We start from the raw sequence: 22,299 nt of genomic DNA, 5'->3' as shown, positions 1-22,299 counted from the left end.
GGCATCTGTATTAGATAGCAGGACAGACCAGTTCTATACCACATACTGGAAGACTCTCAGTGCCAGACTGCCCTCCTGTTAAACAAGGAGGAGGAATCTCTTTAAACTCTGGAGCAGCCTCGGTCTGTTCTGTGGGAAGGGAAACGATCCCTCTTCCTTCTGTGAAGTGGAAGGTGAATGTGAAGTTCCCATCTGTATCGGCTCAGACACTCTCTGGAGGGTCTGAATTTCTGGTGGTCCCTAAGCAGGCCCCTTCTCCATAAAGTGTGTCTTAAAATGCAAGTTCCTCATCACCTTCTCTTAAACAACGTACAGATGGGGCACTCTTCCTTAATACGCCCTTCTCCAAGGCATAATAATCTTCAGATTTGGGGGGTCCCTAGTAGGGCTAGCAACCTCACATGATGGTTAAATGTTTAAAACCCAGAAAATGCATCAGCTTGGGCTAAAACGTTACTAACTACACTAATCTAAACTAAACTCTAAGGTATTACTAAACTTATCTATTTACAGGAAAAAAAAAAAAAAAGCACAAACACTGTGATAAAGAATGTGAAATGAGACACCATACTGAATGCTCTGACTCAAGATGCAGGTGGAATTGAAGCAGTTCAGGGGTAGCACAGCCTTTATATAGCCACAGGAAGAGCCAGAAGGCGCAAGTGCTTACCCAACGGTTACTGCTTCACCTTTGGTGCATTGGGCGAGCATCTGTAACACACATCTGCAATCACTCAAAGAAGAATCTTGCTTCAGCAGGAATTGAAATTGGGCTCAGAGATTGCGCCAAAATATTTCAAATGGCTAGTTATTTCCCTTGTTCTCAAAAGATTTGTCTAAACTGCACACACACACAAATGCAGCTGAGAGACTTAGACCCCAGGTCTACAGACTCAGACTCATCCCATGGTGCTAAAATAAATTTGTAGATGTTTCAGCTAGAGGTGGAGCTCAGGCTGGGAGACCCACCCCCTTGCCAGGATTCAGATCCATAGATCCAGCCTAAATGGGAATCTACAATTCTATTTTTAGTGCCACAACATGAGCCCAGCAAACCAGAGTCTACAGACATGAGATCAGACTTGCTGCTATGGGTTTTATTTTGCAATGTAGACATACTGAAGGAAGTTGGGTTTATTTGTTTCTTCTCCCACATACGGCCCCCTTTTGGCTCTCTCAAGAGAGGTACAAGCCTGAGGCTCAAAGATGGGTTCCCAAGAAGCAATACCCCTCTCTACTGCATGGGATGTATATGGACCAGACAGGTCTGTGTTTCTCCTGAAGGTCTCAGTCCAGGATATGAGTAGGGATTCTTGAGGAGGCTATTATAGAGGTGGCAGTAGGAGGAGGAAGCTGGGCCTGAAGGCTTCTTACGATACTCTCTGGAGCTGGCAGCGTCCATGCTGTATCCAGTGCTCTCAGTCTGGGACCGATCGGGAAGTGGAGGTGGCAGCTGAGCTCCTCAGTTGGAGGCATCACTGATTATGTGGGCCACTGGGACTCCAGCATGACCCGTCCCCTCCCAATCTGGTATGCTGCCCTTTGGACTGTGAAGGAAGCTGCACTCTGCCTACAGAGCCAGTCTAGCTCCTCCACAAGACAATCTAGAGGGAGAGCGGGAAGCAGGAGACACAGGCCTCTGCTTTTGTCTCTGGCTTTTCTTGTCCTAGCCCAGAAACCTGAAAAGGTACCAGCTACTGCAAATACTTCAAAGAGGGAGTGGAACCAATGCAAATACCTCCCCAAAAGGCAAATGCAGCATGCTACCTGCCTGGGAATTACACATACATTATTAAGCCTAAATATTAATTTAAACGTTTGATAGAAAATTTGGAATTTCCTTCAGAAAAGCTCTGCAGTTAGGAGGGCTGGCTGAGCCACTAACTTCTGCAGAAGAAGAAAAAAAATGAACAGATCTTCAGGGGGAGAACATTCCCCTGTTCCCAATCACTGACAGGCCTGGTTCTGTCTCCAAGCTGCAAGCAGGCCCAAGTTCCATTGTAAAACATCTGTGAATCTTAACACAAAGAAGATAGGAATGATTTCCCTTTTCCTCACATTGTGTCATCTCAGAAAAATTCACACACCAAAAATGTTCTAAATTAATCAAAAAGCCTTGAAAGCTGAGACACTGTTAATAGTGCATTCCCAGAAACATGTTATCTATATGCTTAAATTATATGGGAACTATAAGATTTTCTACCCTTAGACTCACAATTTTTAGTTATGAAAAAACCCCAAAAGCCACAAATTGGAATCATACAATAACGAACGCTGTAGAAGAACAAAGGATAGCCACTCTCAAAAAAAAGAAGCTTAACAGTAAACACTAGCAGCTGTACTTCTGAAAAACATTTAAAACTAACCCAGAGGGTTTGGGATCCCTCCACTAACTCAGAGAAAACAAACATACTAACAGTATAAAATGCTGTAGCATAGCCCAAGACTGCCAGATGGCTATTCACTCAAGAATAAATTTTTCACCAACATTTTAAACATTAAATCTACAAACTCAGATTAGTTATTTTATATATATTAGTCAAAGAAAAGGATTTACAACATCAATTATACTGTAATTTGCAGATACTCAGAGTATATTTAAAAGGAAGACTCACAGTAGTGATGTTCCCTTTTCTCTTTTCTGCAAGAAAGGGGCAGGCTTTCATTTGTATATCTTTAACAGCAGCTGTCATTTTATACATTTGAGGGCTGTTCTTAATAAAGATCTCACACTGTGTTGTAACCACCAATGCAGGAGCATCACTTTTTGTTAAATCAGCCACAAACACGATCTCTGGATTTTTAACAATAAGGTTCATTTCCATTGAAGATACCGGTTGCACAGGTGCTGGAAAAAAAACCCCACCATTTAAGTTAAACCTATTGTTTGAACACACCAAGAAATTACTATAACTATACTGATATCTATGTTTACATATATACTGTATTTCCATTTGTTGTGGAGTAAAAAGTCTATTTCAGCTAACACAGAGATAAAGAAAAAACATATCCACTGATGGTAGTTGGCATGTGTCTGGAATCATACACAAGAGAATACTCAACCACGGAAGACTAGCAGAAAAATAAGTTGTTAGACTGGAACTGAATGGTAAGACTGAGGTTGTTTGACACAGTGAAGAAGAGAGACTTTTTAAGACATGGGAGCCAAACCCTGGAAGCAGCCTAAACTTAGTATTATGGTTCTATGCTAAAGTTAGAAACCTATATATAATAAAAGGTTACCAACCTTGCTCCTTTACAGCTAAAGTTTGCTTGATATTTCTCTGTGCAGCAGCACTTTCTGCACTAGCCTTTAAGAATATATCTGCAACAGTAAGGAGAAATTCCATGCTTGCACAGAGATATATGTCTTGAACAATTGCATCCAGGACAGTGCCATCTCTCCCCTGCTTGTAGCTTATATCCACCATGTCTTTCTTTTCAGATCCATGTTTTATTTCCACCATTCTGAAAGACAATTAAGACAGTGTACAATAAGACACTTTCAAAAGCAGACCAGGCCTCTAATATGAACAATTCATTCTCATACTCAAGGAGAGTGCTCATTCTGTCTAGAAAATGACATCAGCAGAAGTTCCGTTTTTTTTTTTTTTTTTTAAAAAAAAGGACCACTTTTAAAAAAAATTAGAAAACCTACCACTATATGCATTAACCAAAAAATGATGTTAAAATAATACACAACTCTAAAAAGCAACTTTAAGAAAGTGCACTTTCTTACTCAGCAGATCTGCTCTTCTTGGACAGTCAATCATAAATACTAGCTTTGGTGACTAAGTTTTTACTGCTGTGTTCTTGTTGGCAATGAAAAGGCAACAAACTAAGAGTGTGCTGGAGTCCATTCTTTCAGATACATTAGCAGAACTATCTAAGTTCTGATTAGTTATATCTGTTCAAATCCATAAGTAGCAATGGATGCACACAGCTATCATTGTGGGGATATTTTGAAGATATTGGTGCTGCACAGGTGTAAAAAAGTAAAATTTGTTCCAAATGATCTTTATTAATGCTGATGATGCATGAAAAGGAAAACTCTGCTTTGCAGGAACAACAGATAGAAAAATTCAACTTTATACTTATAGCCTAATAGTTCTCAATTTATAACTAAAATACAACATTGAGCACCAGGTGCCATTTGCATTTGTAGGACCTCACTTTACCATTCAAAAAAGATAGAAGGAAGTTACAGAGGTGAAACATGAAATAAACAGAATAGTTAACTCAGCCTCCTTGTTGCTAGAGGCTAAAGAACATAGATATCCATGATGGCCACTGCAACAGCCTTAACTCCAGAACAGTGGCTTTGTGAATTTGTTAATATAGCATTCAGAATATGGCAAAAGTTCAATGTTCCTATGTTCTGCCCTGACTTTAATACTATATATTTTGTAAATATGAATAGTTCATAAAATCTAATAGTATTCAAACAAAGTTCTATGTTATGTATTACATAAGATTGTGTAGGTTGTAAACTAAACTGACACTAATATTACATATGCTACCAACTAACAAAACCATAATAGTATGTGTTACTGTTCACTAACACACCTTCATCCAATGTTAGGCACAGTATTCATGCTATAGTGATGGATGCCTAACAGACCAATTACTTGAAAAGGTAAACACTTGCACATCAAGGTTACACCTGAAATATTAAAACTGTGCTAATGACCAATATTAAAACTGTGCTAATGTATAAATCTTAAGGAGTTTCACTGTGACAATTTTAAATGAAGTGTTTCATGTTTCAAAACCTTTTAATAGTATCCAAAAATATAATAATCAAGACACCAGAGAAACCATATGAAACCTGAAAATGAATTACTGAGTATGTCCTCTTTCAGCTGCATTTTAATGTTCACTTAAGTGATATATAGCTATATATATATTTTTTACTGCTGCACTGAAAAAAAAAATTTCCTACTGACAGATATAGGCATAATTCTCTCCGTATATCTTATCTATTATCTTGTAAAAGACAACAGTTTTTCCAACTTGAATACTATTAGTATTATCCCACCAATATCAATAGGCCCCAAGTAATATCTGTAAGAAAGAGCAAGTAGCATGCAGAATATATAACCCAATCTGTGCATACACACAGATTTTAGTTACTTTCCAAACTGTATTTGTAAGACAGGTAATTTAAACTCAAATAGCAACTTGTAGGTAGTGTTAGCAACCCCAGGACTAGTCAACAACCACTGAAGAACAACAATTTAATCTTTTATGCAAAATTAACACCTTGGAGTTGTCTTTTGGACTGTCAGTCGTTTATCATCTAATGTGCAGTTTGCTAACTTGACTGAAGCATTCATTGAACCATCTGATAACATTTTGACAGCAGCTGATATCAAGACCAATTTAAACTCTGCAAGTTTCAAAAGATCATCTCTCTGATCCAAAGCAGAAACCTGTTTTAAAAAGGAAACATAACTTAAAATAAAAAAGAGAAAGCATTTTTCTAGATTTGTTCACAACTATTATACTTGAAGCATGGTTTGACTCAATCTGACTAGCAAAGGTTTTAATTATAATCATATTAAATGTAAGATTAAAAAAGGAAATGTATTGTTAAATCAAAACACTGTACTACCATTAAATCAATTAGATATACAGAGATAGCTCCACTAAGGCTAAGTATTACCATTAGTGCATTACAATAAGCAGGTGCCACTGATGTGCACCGCTGACAGAAGGGCATGCCAATTTACACAAAAAAGCAGATTTTTTTAAAGCATCACTTTGACTAGGTTTCAAGTAATCAGTTACTGAAAGTTTCTTATTATTTTAAAACTTAAAACAAATTTAAACTCATTTTATTAATTTTGACTAGAGTGCATTTTTTTTTAAAATAAAACTTTTACCTTTTCATTTCCACACAGCCACCAAGAGGGTAGGAAGAAGAGGAGAAGCTGAGGCCTGGCCTACACTTACAATTTAGGTCAACATAGCTGTGGCACTCAGGGTTGTGAAAAATTCACATCCCTGACCATAGCTATGCTGACTCAACTCCCAAAATAGACATAGCTAAGTCAATGGAAGAATGCTTCCATCTACACAGCTATGGCTACTCGGGAAGGTGGAGTTCCTACAGCAAAGGAAAAATCACTTCTATTGCGCAGACCATGTCTACCCCTTGGGGTTATGCTCTTATAGCTATGGTCCTATAGTTATCCCGCAGTGTAGCTGTGGTCTGAGAATCAACAACTAGTTAAAGCTCCTTGAGCCTCTGGCTAAGCTCAGAATAGAGCAGCTGAGGGTTAGGGGCTGCTCTAATTTGCACCAGCTGGAAACAGTCTTCTATAGACCACACATTGGACACAGCTGGAGTGCAGCGCAATCCAGCCACTTTGCCTTTCCAAACAACACCATGGACTGCATGGAGAAAGATGCAGGAACCAGGTTTTCCAGCTCTCATCCCACTGGGGACTCCCACTGGAGCAAGTCTTGCCTGACCAACCTGATTGCCTTCTATGATGAGACAAGTGGCTCTCTGGATATGGGGAAAGTGGTGGACATGATATATATTGACTTTAGCAAAGCTTTTGATATGGTCTCCCACAGTATTCTTACCAGCAAGTTAATAAAGTATGGATTGGATGAATGGACTATAGGGTAGATAGAAAGCCTGCTAGATTGTCGGGCTCAATGGGTAGTGATCAACAGCTCAATGTCTAGTTGGCAGCCGGTATCAAGGGGTAGGACTTGGGGTCCGTTTTGCTCAACATCTTTATTAATAATCTAAATGATGGGATGGATTGCACTCTCAGCAAGTTTGCAAATGACACCAAGCTGGGGGTAAAGGTAGATACACTAGAGGGTAGAGATAGGGTCCAGAGTGACCTAGACAAATTGGAGGATTGGGCCAAAAGAAATCTGATGAGGTTCAACAAGGACAAGTGCAGAATCCTGCACTTAGGACAGAAGAATCCCACGCACCACTATAGGTTGGGGACTGACTGGCTAAGGAGCAGTTCTGCAGAAAAGGACCTGGGGATTACAGTGGATGAGAAGATGGATGAGAGTCAGCAGTGTGCCCTTGTTGCCAAGAAGGCTGTTTTAGTAGCAGCATTGCCAGCAGACTGAGGGAAGTGATTATTCCCTTCTATTCAGCACTGATAAGGCCACATCTGGAGTACTACATCCAGTTTTGGGCCCCCCACTACAGACAGGAAGTGGAGAACTTGGAGAGAGTCCAATGGAGGGCAACAAAAATGACTAGGGGGCTGGGGCACATGAATGACAAGGAGAAGCTGAGGGAACTCGGATTGTTTAGTCTGCCGAAGAGTGGGGGGGATTTGATAGCAACCTTCAACTACCTGAAGGGGTATTCCAAAGAGGATGTTCTTAGTGGTGGCAGATGACAGAACAAAGAGCAAAGGTCTCAGGTTGCAGTGGGGGAGGTCTAGGTTGGATACTAGGAAAAACTATTTCACTATGAGGGTGGTGAAGCACTGGAATGGGTTACCTAGTGAGGTGGTATCTCCATCCTTAGAGGTTTTTAGGGTCAAACTTGACAAAGCCCTGGCTGGGATGATTTAGTTGGTGTTGGACCTGCTTTGAGCAAAGGGTTGGACTAGATGACCTCCTGAGGTCTCTTCCAATCCTAATCTTCTATAATTCTCCTATGCTACCGTTTAGTACTGTTCCCAGTAGCAACCTAGGTAGTGTTAGAAGGATAGTCTGCAACAGTTATCAAAATTGCTAACCCAAGTTTCTGAAGTATGAAACCTGGTAAAACCAGAGCCTCTATTGTCTAATGACAGAGACTAACGTGCAAATTTCTCTGATGTTGGTTAAGGCACATGACTATGTTGTAAAAACAGCGGTTCTCAAACCTTTTTTCTCCCGTGGACCTTCGTGGACCACTTGAAAGTTGCTGCGGGTTTCAGCAGACCACTTAATGATCTTTCCAAATGTTGTTTGTACCATTAGATAACTATTGTAAAGCACTCTAAATAAAACCGCTATATAAAAAACCCTTAATAATAATAAACTTTTTTTTCTACAAATAAAAGCATACAAGTCATATTTTAATATCAGTAGTCTTACTTTTCTAATGCGATGGATGTGCCCTCTCCGCCCTGCTGCGGCAGCCCCCAAGGAGGGGGATGGTCTCTCCCTCTCTCCCCCGCCACAACAGCCCCCAAGTTGGGGCTGGGAAGAAGGGGGGGTATCTCCCTGCCAGCAGCGGCCATGGAGCTGGGGAAAGTTGCCTCTTTCTCTGGCAACCGCAGCCTTGCATGTCCCAAATTCCCCCCATCTCCTCTTCTCACCTCACTGTCCCCTCCCACCTACCACCTAATCCCTCCAAGGCCATCACCTCACCTTACATGTGAGTCTTCTCCAGGGTCCAAGCATCTAATTAGTGGAGTCATAGCTCCACTAATTAGGTGGGTGGCCCTTCATTCTCTCATATGCGGCCGCCCAGGTGCACACCTTAGAGGGAGCTATCTGCGGACCACCTGAATGGAGCTCGCGGACCACGGTGGTCCACGGACCACAGTTTGAGAACCTCTGTTCTAAAAGGATAGGGACAGGACTGGTTAACTTATCAAGAGTTAAACTCATGACAAAATGTAAGCAGAAACTCCCAGGAAAACACACTCAGTTTAAACCTTCTAAGTGGAGATTAGATGACAAGTATGATGATTTTGAATCCACATTAAGATTGAAGCTAGCTTCATATTACAACCCCAATTTTCAACCCACCTCCACAATTTAATCAAAAACAAAGCAAATCCATCTGTAGTTTCATACTTTGTTTTATCCAAGCTTAAATTTCCTGGAAAATGAGAGTCAAATCACACAACAATATTCAGAGCTACTGAGTTTCCCTATTCCGTTTTCTGTAGTATCGTGAAGTGATGTAGCTGGTTGAAGATAATCACATGGCACACATACTAAATCTGTGACTACAGTTCATAACTACTGCCCTTGAGCTATTCCTGTGTAATATCATCTAATTTACAACATATTCCTGTTCAGAGCTGCCAGCATTTTCAGTAAGATTACAGATTTGTTTTCTTTGATAACATGAAGTTATGTTTACCTGTTTAGAATCTGGACTATACAATACCAACGTGAGGGAGTCGAATAGAAAGTCCAGTTTTAGAGTTGTTTTAACTTTAACAGGTGAACGCAATTCCACCACAGCAGTTGTTACCATAGTTATTCCTTTTAAAAATGAAAGACGCATTAGCACTAAAACTGACAGCAAAACAGAAAATTACACATTCCTTAATGCATAGCACTCCTTGTATGACTACATCCTCCTCACTTCACCCCAAAAATAATCTGACTTTACTAAATCCATTCTTCTGTATGACAAAGTCTTATTTTAAACTAAAAATTACATAAAAAGATCATTCTAACTATCATAATTCCACAACAAGAAAAACACAAGTTTAATTCCTGTTAAAACTATTTAGGATTACGTGCCATGCATCAGGAGGTTTATATAATCTCATATATGGGTGGGGAAGAGGGGGTGCTAGATGAGGGTAATTAACAGAGCCTATCTTTTTTACTTTGTGCTTTTGTCTGTCCTACTTATTTAGACTGTATGTTTTTCCGGAGAATGACTTTATTATTGCGTGTCCATACACTGTATTGCACAGTGATCCTGCTATACTGTGATTCTGAGGGATAAACAGTTTTAACGTAGTAACAGAAAGAAAAGATCATCATAAATAGAGGGAAATAACTGATACCAAAAAGCAAAGTACTCTCCATAAACAGTACCGATCCTGACAGATAATTGAATGTCTTATGCAGATTCTTAAAATGTCAATACAACTGGACACTATATAACTTTTATAGTAAAACACTCTAATGTCACAAGATCTACCACAGAAGGTTATTTGTCTTTTTTCTAACCCTACATCCATTTTAATTCATTCTTAATATATCCAGATAAAAAACTTTAAACAAGGCCATGGTATACAAACATACAATTTAAACACAGCTAAAGGAGACATCCTTGTAAATCCACTGGAAGAGTGAACCTGATAATAGCATATAATGCTTCTAGATTGTTGCTTAAGTTTAAATAACATACCTGCAGAACGCTGGGAAGTACTGAGGGCATCGCTGCAGGTGTCACTTGTATCTTTAGGTTTTGGTAAGGGAGGTGGAGCACCAGAACTGTCCCCTAAATTTTCATTCAATGTCCTCAATATAGTGGTTAAGTCTTCCTGACTGAGAATCAGCTTAAAAATAATTTTAAAAAAAGGCTAACTTTGAAGAACAAACCTTATTTCGAATATATCACTATCACTCATTTTTAAAAAAACATATGGCAACTAAAAGGCAAAGTTTCTCACTTCCTTGCAGTCCATTTCTCAAACATTCTCCTCTCCAAAATTTGTTCTCAAAAGAAAAGTATGTACTAACAAAGTAGGAGATTTATTTATTAGTTGGTAACGATTCTTTATGTTGCTATATCTCAACAACACAAATTAGCACATTTGTCTTTGCTCAGAAGACTAGAACCATGAACAACATTTGTATAAAGCCTTCTATGTACTTAAAATTAGCTTTGGCTAGAATTCAGCCTGTATATGCACACCAGCAGTGGTTCACATATTATTTAGTTCAGCTATGCAAACTTTTAATTAAAACATAAGTAACTGGGTATGAACTATTTGGCTGTACGTGTGTATACACCTGTTAGCAGATGCATTTAGAGCGTGAATCATATTTGTTGAAAGTTGTCACATGGGGGTGGTCACATAATACTTTCCAACATGAAGTCATTAGTCTCGTTTCCAAGCTTGGCAAACCAATGTATTTGTACAAATGTAGAACACAAACCTTTCCCATATAGTCTTAATGACAGTACGCTGTGGAAAACACACATTTTTTCGATCCTGATTTTTAATTAATATAGGTTCAAACCCACATGAATAGGTTCTGAAAAAGAATACATGAACTTGTTTCAAACTATACCTAAAAGGGTGTACAAAATACCCAACACATAGGTAAATCAAGGATATCAGGAGTGAGCTACATTATTACAACAATAAAGGAGAAATAATGTCTGCCTGCATTTCACATTACCCTAGTCCAGTGCTAGAAAAAGCCATTGTAAGCTCTCACTTATCACCCCGGCCCCCCCCTTTTTCAGCCCCTATCAATGAAAATCCACTTCACCTACGCATCTCTGAAACCAGGTCAAGAAGTTTTGCGTTTGTGGTCAGTAAAATTCATTAGCTTCCCACAAATATTTTTGAGTCATTGCCAGTACGGGACACTTACATTCATAGGCTTAAGTCGTCCAAGTATTTTAATATCAGGCACTTCACTATACCAGGCAGCAGCTAAATTACGTTCAACAATAACTTCCAAATTTAGTGGCTGCAACAGCTGTATTTCACTTTGTAATGAATCTCTCTCAAAATGTGCTCTGTGGACAGAAATAAAATTATGTTCATAACTCAATATCCTCCACTTCATAATTTGAAGAACACAGCTATGAAACATTTTTACATTTGCCTTACCCTTTTGAATAGTTTCTATATATAGAGGAATAGAACCTGTCCCTGTAAGCAGTGAATTCTGTGTGAGGATTAAGGTATGCTAAACAAGGATACCCTAACTGGATATTTCCTTCTATTGAAGGGTTTGTGTAGGTCAGTGGTTCTCAACTTATCTATCATTGTGGGCTGCATATGCGGCCCACAACATGCTACCTGGGCTGCAGGAGCTGAGTGGCAGGGTAGTGGCAGCCCAGACCCCGACCCCTGCTGCGTGGGGCTGGTAGGCTGCCCGCTTTGGACCCTTGCCATGCGAGGGTGACCCAACACATCCCGGACGCCTATCTCATGGCTTCCTCGGACCTCCGACCCCGAAGGGCAGGCCAGCAGCCCCAACCAGACCCCAACCCTGCCACGCTGGGCGGTGGGGCAGCCTGCACCCCACCACACCAGGCAACCGGGAACCTGGACTCCACAACACAGGCCAGCTTTGAGCACACAGCTGAGCTAGGACACATCTGTGTGCTAACTGGGTCGCATGTGGCTGCTGAGAACTGCAGGTGTAGGTGGATATTTTCCTTAAACAACCACCTTAATTATTTTCTCACAAACATTTCTGTTTGTGATTTATTTGTAGAGTGTCATGTACATTAATGATGCTATGTAAGTGATAAGCATAAACCTGTTCTTTAGATAAAAGCACTTTGCTTTGCAGAATTGTCACTATGAGGTATTTCAGGAGAATGAAATTGACTTTAAAAAAACCATACATACATATTAGGTTACCTGTATAGTTTTAGTTCACTCAGCTTCACTGTCATAGAGTCAATAACAGGTGGAAGGCTACACTGTGCCTTTGTTTTAACAGAGAACTGATTCTTTACGGTAATTAGACCGAAATCAGCAACAAGGACATTAGTAGAGTCTGCTGACTGTGGCACTATGATTACAGGTGCTTTAATATTAATATCCAGTGCCATTCGGAAACTCCGTTGTGCCAATTCTTTTACACCTGTAGCTGCTTTCTCTGCTGCTTGAACAGTTGCTTCAGTAATAGCTTCCTTAGCAGCTTGGAAGTTATTTATAAAAGCCTAGAAAATAATTAGAAACTGTCAGTACATCTGATGCTATTAATCATGGGAATATTACATTTATTAATAATTAATCATACCTTAAAATTCCATTCCAAATGCTATATTATGTATCTTAATTGCTGGCAATATTACACACTCACCTAATTTGCCTATAGAGATTCTTTTATAAAATAATTTGACTAGAAGTGAAATATATGTATACAATTATTTCTATACTGTATATTAAAGATGCAGTCCCAACGCTAAAGACCTTCCATCATGATTCTGAGGAATTACATGTAACCTACTCCAAGTTTGTGCATACTCGTTGGCTTTGGTAAATTGTATGAAAGAAGCATTCATTCTGATTGTTTTATACTCCATTGTCATGTGACAGCATACTGTGTGTGTTAGTTTAAAATCTGGGCATGTACCATAAAAAGAAGCAAGAGAGTAATGAATAATAATAATTGCAGATGTATAGAAGCACTGTAGTTTTAGCTTTTCAGTTCCAGCATGCGAATGGGGAGGAGTTAGAATTTTGTAATTTTGGAAGAAAACTCTTTCAATTTCCCAGTAATAACCAGAAGCTTGTATAAAAATAAGAGAGCTCTTATAAATACATATCATCTTGCATGTGCCTCTTCCACTTCTAGTTGGACACATCTACCTACATATCTAAAAGAACCTGGGGTGGGAGGGGGAGGCAAGACAAAGATCTGACTTACTAAAATAGTTGAAACAAACTTGTTGACAAAAACTACTTGAATGCAACCAACAGTTAAATAAATCTGGCTGTCCACAATATTCATATTCGTATAGGCAGCACCATCTGTAGCATCCACGTACGACACCATTTTAAAACTGAAGACTTCTTTTCCTGTGATATAAAGAGCCTTAAAACAGAAAAAAGAGTAATTAATTCAAACATAACAAGGAAAAAGTTCACTATTAAAATAATTTCACTACAGCCTATTACAAAAATAAGTAATACTTCATACTTCTAGGCTGCCTTTTATCTATGGATCTTGAAGAATTTTACAAATAATGAGTTTGAAAATCCGTGGGAGAATTTTAAGTTTTGGACTATAATCTCAGCAGGTGTAAATCAGCTCACTGAAAGCAGTATAGTAAGAAGCCATAAAGGACAGTTTAGTGTAAGAGTCACAGAAAGCTGTTTTTTTAAATACAGCAGTCACAGAGTTGTAGGGGGACTGACATTTAGGTTCTTGGGCAATCAGACACATATCTCTTAGTGGAAACAATGATTCCAGCACCCACACAGAGCAATAGAGAAAATACTGTTAGATGGTAGACTCCAATAATTAAGCCTAATTAGTGTCTGTCCACCAGGCAGCAGAAATCAATGACATATGAGAATTCATACCTTTTTATACCATGCCATCTCATCAGAATCCATAATAATTATGTTCTTTAATTTTGCAAACATTTCAGTTGCTGCTTTCCTCATGATCACTTGGCAATCAAGACCTTAAAAAAACCCAAAAGGTCACGTAAAATAATTAACTGATATCTGTTAGTCTTTTGTAATTACATGTTCAAACTTTCACTCTTACCTTCTATGTGAATTTCAGATATTCTGCGTTTTTGTTCTCTAATAAAAACCCGCAAACAGGATAAATCTGCACAGACACGAAGGTCTATGACATCCTCATACTTGGATTTTTTTGATGCTGTGAGAGAATTGAAACCAACACTAATATTATTGTTTGTATTATGCTAATTCCTAGATCTTAGTGATGATAGACACATTACCCATTCAAGTTTAGTTGTAGGCTCAGTTTATATCTTTAATTTTTAAAAAATAAACAAAACACACATTGATCCTTTTCTAGTACAGAGGGAACAAAGTGCAGCTCCAAGAGGAAAGCCAAATGCAATTCTAAGAGGTGACGAAAATGGGTGTGAAAAGTGGCCTTTGTGCTCCTCTTAACCGTAGCCTACTCTGTACCTGGCCAATGCCCTGGCATAACTTAGAGCATTATACCAACTACCAATGGCCCCAAGGGCAGAAATGGCACCCAGGAATCTGTAGTGTATATAGGGAAGCCTCAAATCACACCACAATCCATTAAGTGCATGTACAACGGGATACTAGTCCATGGTCAGCATTTAAAATCTGCACACAACATCCAGCATTAGGGATCCGATACACAGTTGCAGGTTTGAACAGGTGGGCATAAATCAAACCGGAACAGGGATCCAATTAAACTGCACAACAGGTGCAGAACAACCAACAGCCAGACAGGTTCCAATTTACATATTGGACCAAACTGACATTAATTAGCCTATGCCCAACAACTCTCAGAAGGTTGAATGAGAGTGTCTGTACTAACCACTGACGCAGTAAGAAAGAACAGGTTGAGGCCCCTAGTATATCCCTGGTATTGAGTGCCTAGACCCACAAAGATGCATAAAACTAATAGTTATCATTCTTACACAGCATTCGGCCTGAACACAATCCATTTCCGCTCTTCTCCTACTCTTTTTCATAAGTGCTAGAGACCAGTGGAGTGAAAAAAGTTTGATTTCAATGGTTATTCTTCCTTTCCTTCATTTTCAGTCATATAACAGCCTGAAGGGCTCTCTACTTCTTCATCGTCCAACAGTTATCAAGAACTTCTGTCATCAAGAACTTCTCCCTACTTATGAAACTAAGGACACTGTCACGTGGTAGGGACTTGGGGATGAAGGGCAAAGAAAAAGGAAGCAGGGGGAACCAAGAAAAAAAACAACTTACTTAATTTCCTGAAAACATCCTTTTTCTCTTCTTTTTCCTGGACTACTACTTCTGTTATTTTAGTCTCTTGTTTTGGTAGAAGATTATTTAGGTAATTTATGGCATTCAGAAGTGCTTCATTATGCAAATGAACATCCAGAGATGAGAAATTCACCTACAAAAAAGGGTATTTTAGCAAGAACATTTTCTAAAAAGGTTTTTCCAAAATAAGAATAACACACAAACTTCAAAACAAACGATAGTCGTACCTTTAACAGCTGCAGAACATTCTTGTAAGCAGTTTTCAACTCTGGTCCATTAATATCAGCCTATTGCCCCAGAAAAAATAATTAAAATAAAGATCTGCAAACTTCATACAGAAAGTTTACTGCAAAACGTACTACAGCTCCATGCATTTGAATTTTTAGGTACCATATACACAAACTGAATTTTAAAGAAAGTCACCAGAAAGGTTAAGGAAATCACATTTCTAAAGGTAGCTTTATTGTTTCTTACCTTTATATATTCCAGGGTAAGAAGATCATCCTCTGTATTATCCAAAGTTGTAACGATGTAAACAGGTTTGTCTTTATCATCTTTATCAAAAAATTAATGTTAAAATAGCTTGGTTTACACTTTTTTTTTTTTTTTTCAAGAAAATGCAAATAATTAAAACTTACTAGACAAGTGGTTTATAATCAGTTATGTAAATGCATACGAGATTATAAAGCAGACTATTACTGTCACTGTAGCGTAGGATCAGGAGAGACTTATCCACAACCACAGAAAAACTGAATGTTTCTGATAAAATGATCAGCAGCAAAACAGTTAATGTTGACATTTGGATTGCGATCATTGCGCAGCAGAGTTAGCTCCCCACTGCAATGAACCAAAGCAGTATACAGCTCCAAGCTGGATTTTATTCAGGAGGCAATTTCAAGAACACAGCAGTATACTGGTTCATGATTTGTGAGATTTCCTTTGCAATCATTAGGGCAAAAATATTTTTTTTGAAATGAAAACCTAAAATATTACACACACACCCCAAGGCAACCAGAGTGCATGCTGGTACAGTCTCATCTATGAAATAAAATCCAATTGTTGGAGATACACAGGTGATTCCCATGGCGCTTACAATCATGTGTCTTTTGGGACAGGATGATTGTAATAAAAAAAAAAAAAAAAGCGTTCATGGAAGTGATGACATGTCCCATTTGGCCCAAGAACAGGGGATTTTATGGATGATGTACTTTTCCTGGTATCAAAAGGGTTAAAATTAAAGAAATACTGTCCATGAATAATTGGTTTCTCTCTCCCACTCTTATTTAAATAAGTTTTAATTTTTGAGGGATGGATCCTGCAACTTTAGCTGACATAAGGGAGCCCAACAGACTTCCTGGAACAACTCTTCACTGTATTATTGTAGGTTTGCTAATCAATTTTAGAGGATCATGTATATTCTTACCCATATACTCTGGACACAGTAAACAGACTTCTCTAAGAAAAGCATTTGCAGCCATATCAAATGTTCTGAGTTTAAGTTCAGTGCCTAATCCTACAACTTCTAGCTGCAGCACAGGCTTTTCAGTATCATCAGCAAGACGACACAACTGAATTAAGACCTGGGAAAAAACAACATAATAAGGCATGTGATAACGGTGACACACAAACTATAGTTTCATCAGAGTTTGTATTCAATGACTATCCAATTCAAATATAATTTTAGACAGAAAATGTTCCTTGAAAATATTCTGAAGAATATCCATTCAGTATTAAAACTGCTAACACTAGATGTTGCTATTTCTATAAAAAACAAAAACAGCAAAACAAGAATGTGTACAAAATAAAACTTCATTCTAAAAAGCAGCTCCATAAACAGTTCAGGGAAGTTAATCTCATTCAGAGCCAGATTCTCAGCTCATGTAATCTAGTATAGCTCTATTGATTTCAAATGAACTATGCTGAATTACATTGGCTGAGGATCTGTCCCTCTGTCCAAACATCATTTAAGAGTGCAGTCCTGAACTAGTCACACAGCTGTGTTCAATGGAGAACGAGGGTGGTCTCATGGCACAGGCATTCCTTGTTTCCAGCTGCTTCTACAGGTCTTCAGGTTCTTCACTTCAAAGAGAACAGTAGAAACAAGGAGACCAAATCTGTCTGTCTTTATTAGAGGCTTTCCCTACACATGAAGTAGAGGAAACAGGAGCTCTCCTCAAGTACTAAAGCCAATGAATGGGAAAGGAACTCCTCTATCAACATAATCTACATTATGAAATAGTTTAAGAACCCCATTATAAGCTAATTTCAAATATAGAAAGTATTAGATTTTATGTATGGATAAGACTTTCAGAACACACTTATTCTTAAATCTGTCAACTTTGTGCGCGAGGGGGTGCATCTTACGTCTGGAAAGGACCTACCATATTGAAGGTATTACCATAATCCAAACAAAAATACTTATTTTCAGGATTTTTATGAGCCAAGTGTTCTGCATGAGAGCATAAGACAACTCTTTAAAATCTTATTTCATATAGTGCTTTCATAAAAGCACTAACCTGAGGTAGCTTTACAGAATTAAAAAGAGAGTGCATAGTATATGGTATAAATTATAGGGAAAAATAATGCAACAAAAAAATCCCCCAAAAAACCTGCACAGTGAATATGCCAAATATTTAGTCATGAGACCAATAACAGAGGCCAAGAGGAACCAAAGATAGCTAGAAAAATGAATATTGCTAGATTTTAAGGTAACTGTTCTAAGATGGAGCATTAATGGGCAGAAAGGTTGTTCCAGATGGACGGAGATGCAGACATGGCTCTCTCACTGACCATGGAAAGTTTGGAGGGGGAGACAAAGCTGGGAGGTAAAAGGGAACAAGAACATAGTAGCTTTGTTTTTTAAAGAAAGGATAGGGTAACAGTAAACTCAAAAATTAAATTAATGGAAAGAAGTTGAGGTGTTTGAGAATAGAGTAAAGGGATGTACTTGTTGATGCAGACAAGAAGGCAGGGTGCTGCATACTGCACGTTAGACTTTGGACAGTTGGGACTTGGAGGCCACAGAAGAGCTGCAGCCATCAAAGCAAGAGGCAACAACGGCAGTAATGAGGATTTGAACATAGGTGGATTCAAATAAGCAACATACATGGACCAGGCTGTGGAGATGCTACAGGCAGACCAGAGTATATTCAGGAGAAAACAAAAAGTTACATTACCTCAGGTATTTCAAATCTTAGCTGGAATTCTGTCATATTTTTCAAAGATTCTTGCTTCTGAAACCTTTTTCTTCTGACACTGTTAACTCTGGACAGAGAGCCAGAAGATGCTTCAAAAAATGGCATCTCCTCCACAGGACTGGTGGGGGCATCATAAAATTCTTCTTCCGATTCTAAATTTAAAGTTGCATTAATGATCACTTCATGAATATTTAAATTTCATATCAACACTTATTTTGCAATAATATAGTACAGAATTTATTTGAAATATCATCTATAAACAATTATACATGAGTGTGGTAAGATTATCTAGTAAATAATTAGATACAATCAATGGTAAGGTTAAAGCTTTTAAAGGGCGCTTTGAACGAGTGTATTTTGGAGATGCCATTCCTTGACAAAGAGTGAATGTGTGATATATAACGAAGCTATGTATGTGACAGGAGGTCTAAATGCACCATATAAAGCAAAACACAGGAATGAAATTAAAATAATGCCCAAGTAACTATTAAAATAATAAATAATCAAACAGCTCCACATACAATGTATTACAAGTAAAATCAGAAATACATCTATTTGAAATCTAGTCCTTTTTTTAAAAAATTAGTTAAAAGTGGTTACAGATACATCTGCCCTTGGTCTCTGTCTGTCTGTCTCTCTCTCATCTTTTGTAATTTTTAAAAAATGTTTTACTCTCCGTTGTTGCTATGTGAATAACTCTCACAAATAACTGTGGAAGTGAACTATACTCTGCATTGAGAGCTCTCAGTGTAAATTAAAAAGAAAAAAAAAGGAGAATGACATTTTTCTTTAATCTTTTTTTAAATAATCATATATATTACACGTAAAAGTAAGCAAAAATGGTCAGATGTTATTTTTATATTTATCTTTTATGTTTAAGGAGGTCTTTAATACTAGAAATAACATTAACCTAAGTAACTAAACTTTTAAAATTTAATCTATGAATGGGATTTTATAACCGCCTTATAAAAATATGTATTCAGAAAGTGATTTGTCTCTCATAGCACATCTTCTATTTGATCCTTATTATTTCACTGCAGTATCGTTCAGAAAAAAATCATGAGCTAGAATGGGGAAGCCTTAAGCAAGAGTATTTTCAGCAGCAGCAAAAACATAAAATACTGGATTTTTTTTTTTTTTGCATGAACATCTCCTTCTTCCCCTGCCCAAAATGTGCTATTTTGTAAGAATGCTCTTTTCAAAAAGCCAAAACTCTGCTGCACACAAGCTTCCAAGTGGCTACCTATAAACAACTGTAAATTTTGAACTTGTTATTAATTATTAATTTATGCAGTCTCATGAAAACTTTCTGGCCATTAAAACAAATTTTGCACAAAGATTTTAAAAGAAAGCAAAAGGTAAATTAAACCCTCTCACACTTGAACGTACTACCATCCAGCATATTCAAAGCATAAAAAAGGAAACAGGCAGCAAAAAATTATCACCATTCCTGTTAGTAAACATACAATGAAATAGTTATGATTTTTAGTATGTGAGAAACATTAAATAACACAACAGTTCTTGCCACATCACCTGAATCTTCCAATTGGGGAAGAAAATGGTACATACTCAGAAGCCTGATCATATCTTTATGCTAACATGAACTTATGAGTCTGAGCCCCAAAATACTAACTTTGCTCCACAATGCCACATTAGAATATTGTATTTTTTTATGTTTCCTTTTTACCATCTTTGTATTCTTAATATTGCACTTAATTTAATAATTTTTATTGACATATTATAATACTTATTTAAAAAAATGTGTTCTAAAATAGTTGATCTTTACCTGACTCAGTTAATGAATGAAGTTCCAAAAAAGGAAGTACATTTTGTGAAACTTGTGGCGTTGGAAGCAGAGGAGTTACTGCAATCTGAAAAAGAAGACAACATGGGAAAAAAAACAACACTAATTTAAAAATATTTTAATTCAATTCTTCTTTCCATTTTGACTGATTACAGCTATTTCAGACAACTAATTTGTATATATTTTAAGACTTTACATTAATGAGAAAGAAAACGTCTCTGTATCATGATTTTTAATTACCTGTTAAAAATAACACCTTAAATCAGAAGTTTTCAAAATGTGGACATGCCCTCCAGGGAGAGGCATGTGGACCTGGCAGGTCACGAAGGGCGGGGGTCAGCACAGGGTTCTGTCCAGCAAGGGAAGTGGATGGGACTCTGTGTGGGCAGTCCTGGCTGCCAGGACCAGGCTCCCTGCCTGTCTCACTCCCTCACCGCTACAGCTGCAGCAGCCATCAACTGGCAGTTACCCTTCTCTGGTGGGGAGGTCAGCAGAGAATCTGCAAGTGGGGAGTGGAAGGCTGAACACCAGGAGTACTGAGCCCCCTACTGGACAGGGCCCCCCTCCTGATTCCAGCCCTTCAGCACAGCCCAAGAGCACAGAGTGCTGTCCTCTTCCCTTGCCAGACAAAGCCTGGAGAAGTACGCGAAGTAGGAGAAGTAGATGGGACCACGCTGAAGGGCCAGAGTCAATAGGGAGTTCTGTCTGGCAGGGGGCCAGTACTCATGGTGTGCAGCCTTATGCTCTCCTCCTGACCCCAGTCCTTCAGCATAGCACTGTGGGGAGCGCGATGGGCAGGACCTGGGTCCCAGCAGCCAAGACAAACCAAGTGCTGCAGGGAGCTGAAGGCTTCCTTAAGTTCCACATGGTGAGCACCCCCAATCTTCCTGGGTACTGGGCACCTCACCCTCAAACCCAGCTCCTGTCTCCTCCCCTACCCCTAACACTTCTTGCCTGTTCCTACTGTGTAACTCCTCATCTTTTGCCCTGGTCTCCCCTCCACCTAACGCTCTCTCCTGCCCTACCCTTAACTCCCCCATCTCCCGTACCCATGACCACTCACCTTCCACCTCACCTCCTCACCATAATTTCCCCTTTTGTACCCACTACAGCACCCCTTTTACCTGCCACTACCTCTTACATTTTTCTTTCTCTACATCTCTTGCCCCTGCTGTTAGCCACATAAGGAGAAGTGAAGTAGCCCCTAAAAGTAGTAATGGAGCCCACCTCATCCCCAGAAGCCTCTGAGCACTGCCACCAGCTGCACTTCATTTTGGATTTCTACCGATTTTTCCAGATATTTAAATTAAATTAAAATAAGAGAAAACACGGGCCATACTAAGAATTTTTTGTTTCTTCAAAATACTGTTGATAAAATAAAAATTCTCCTTCAGAAAGATCCTGTTGCTGCCATTACACATGAGTTTTGTCCCTCAGATCACAAGATTACCAGAGGACAGTACCAAAACTTCACTGACCAATGTGCTCATGCCAAGTCAGCACCTTCTAACTCCCACATGCTATAACTGATGTGAGTGTAAGGTTTCATACAGATGTTCTTTCTGATCAGTGGAGATCAATTGCTTTGGTGTTCAACAATTGTGAGTGAGTGGAATGTTTTGCGAAGTGAAAATTTGACCACGCTGATCCTGGGGAAGGAATAAATAGAGCCAGGAAAAAGAAAAATAGGAAATATTCTTCCTGCTTGGACTTGGGGTTCACGTAGTCCTCGACTGCAATGTGTTGTTTGTGGTGAAGTTCTTCCTCAGATTAGCAGGAAACCAAGAAAAAAGACGGTTACTAACCTTTGTAACTGTTGTTCTTCGAGATGTGTTGCTCATATCCATTCCAGTTAGGTGTGCGCGTGCCACGTGCACGTTCGTCGGAGAAACTTTTACCCTAGCAACACTCGGTGGGCCGGCAGGTCGCCCCCTGGAGTGGCGCC

General features: G+C 38.8%; 1 protein-coding gene across 4 annotated transcripts in view; it reads right to left on the bottom strand.

Moving 5' to 3' along the window:
* VPS13A (vacuolar protein sorting 13 homolog A) overlaps positions 1 to 22,299 on the bottom strand; it is a 339,425-nt gene that overhangs the window by 164,238 nt on the left and 152,888 nt on the right. For all 4 annotated transcript variants that reach the window (XM_032790455.2, XM_032790457.2, XM_075067294.1 and 1 more), the window contains 16 exons: positions 20,337 to 20,421; positions 18,530 to 18,702; positions 16,777 to 16,933; positions 15,828 to 15,907; positions 15,581 to 15,640; positions 15,333 to 15,486; positions 14,149 to 14,265; positions 13,959 to 14,062; positions 13,300 to 13,467; positions 12,285 to 12,589; positions 11,281 to 11,428; positions 10,082 to 10,232; positions 9,074 to 9,198; positions 5,263 to 5,432; positions 3,248 to 3,468; positions 2,616 to 2,848 (listed from right to left, as the gene is read on the bottom strand). In XM_032790455.2, coding sequence (XP_032646346.1) covers positions 2,616 to 2,848; positions 3,248 to 3,468; positions 5,263 to 5,432; positions 9,074 to 9,198; positions 10,082 to 10,232; positions 11,281 to 11,428; positions 12,285 to 12,589; positions 13,300 to 13,467; positions 13,959 to 14,062; positions 14,149 to 14,265; positions 15,333 to 15,486; positions 15,581 to 15,640; positions 15,828 to 15,907; positions 16,777 to 16,933; positions 18,530 to 18,702; positions 20,337 to 20,421 — 2,451 coding nt within the window. The remainder of the gene's footprint in view (positions 1 to 2,615; positions 2,849 to 3,247; positions 3,469 to 5,262; positions 5,433 to 9,073; positions 9,199 to 10,081; positions 10,233 to 11,280; positions 11,429 to 12,284; positions 12,590 to 13,299; positions 13,468 to 13,958; positions 14,063 to 14,148; positions 14,266 to 15,332; positions 15,487 to 15,580; positions 15,641 to 15,827; positions 15,908 to 16,776; positions 16,934 to 18,529; positions 18,703 to 20,336; positions 20,422 to 22,299) is intronic.

The sequence above is a fragment of the Chelonoidis abingdonii genome, chromosome 6 (genome assembly GCF_003597395.2).
Source record: "Chelonoidis abingdonii isolate Lonesome George chromosome 6, CheloAbing_2.0, whole genome shotgun sequence".
NCBI classification, from domain to species: domain Eukaryota; kingdom Metazoa; phylum Chordata; order Testudines; family Testudinidae; genus Chelonoidis; species Chelonoidis abingdonii.
This window is presented reverse-complemented; position numbering and strand designations above follow the sequence as displayed.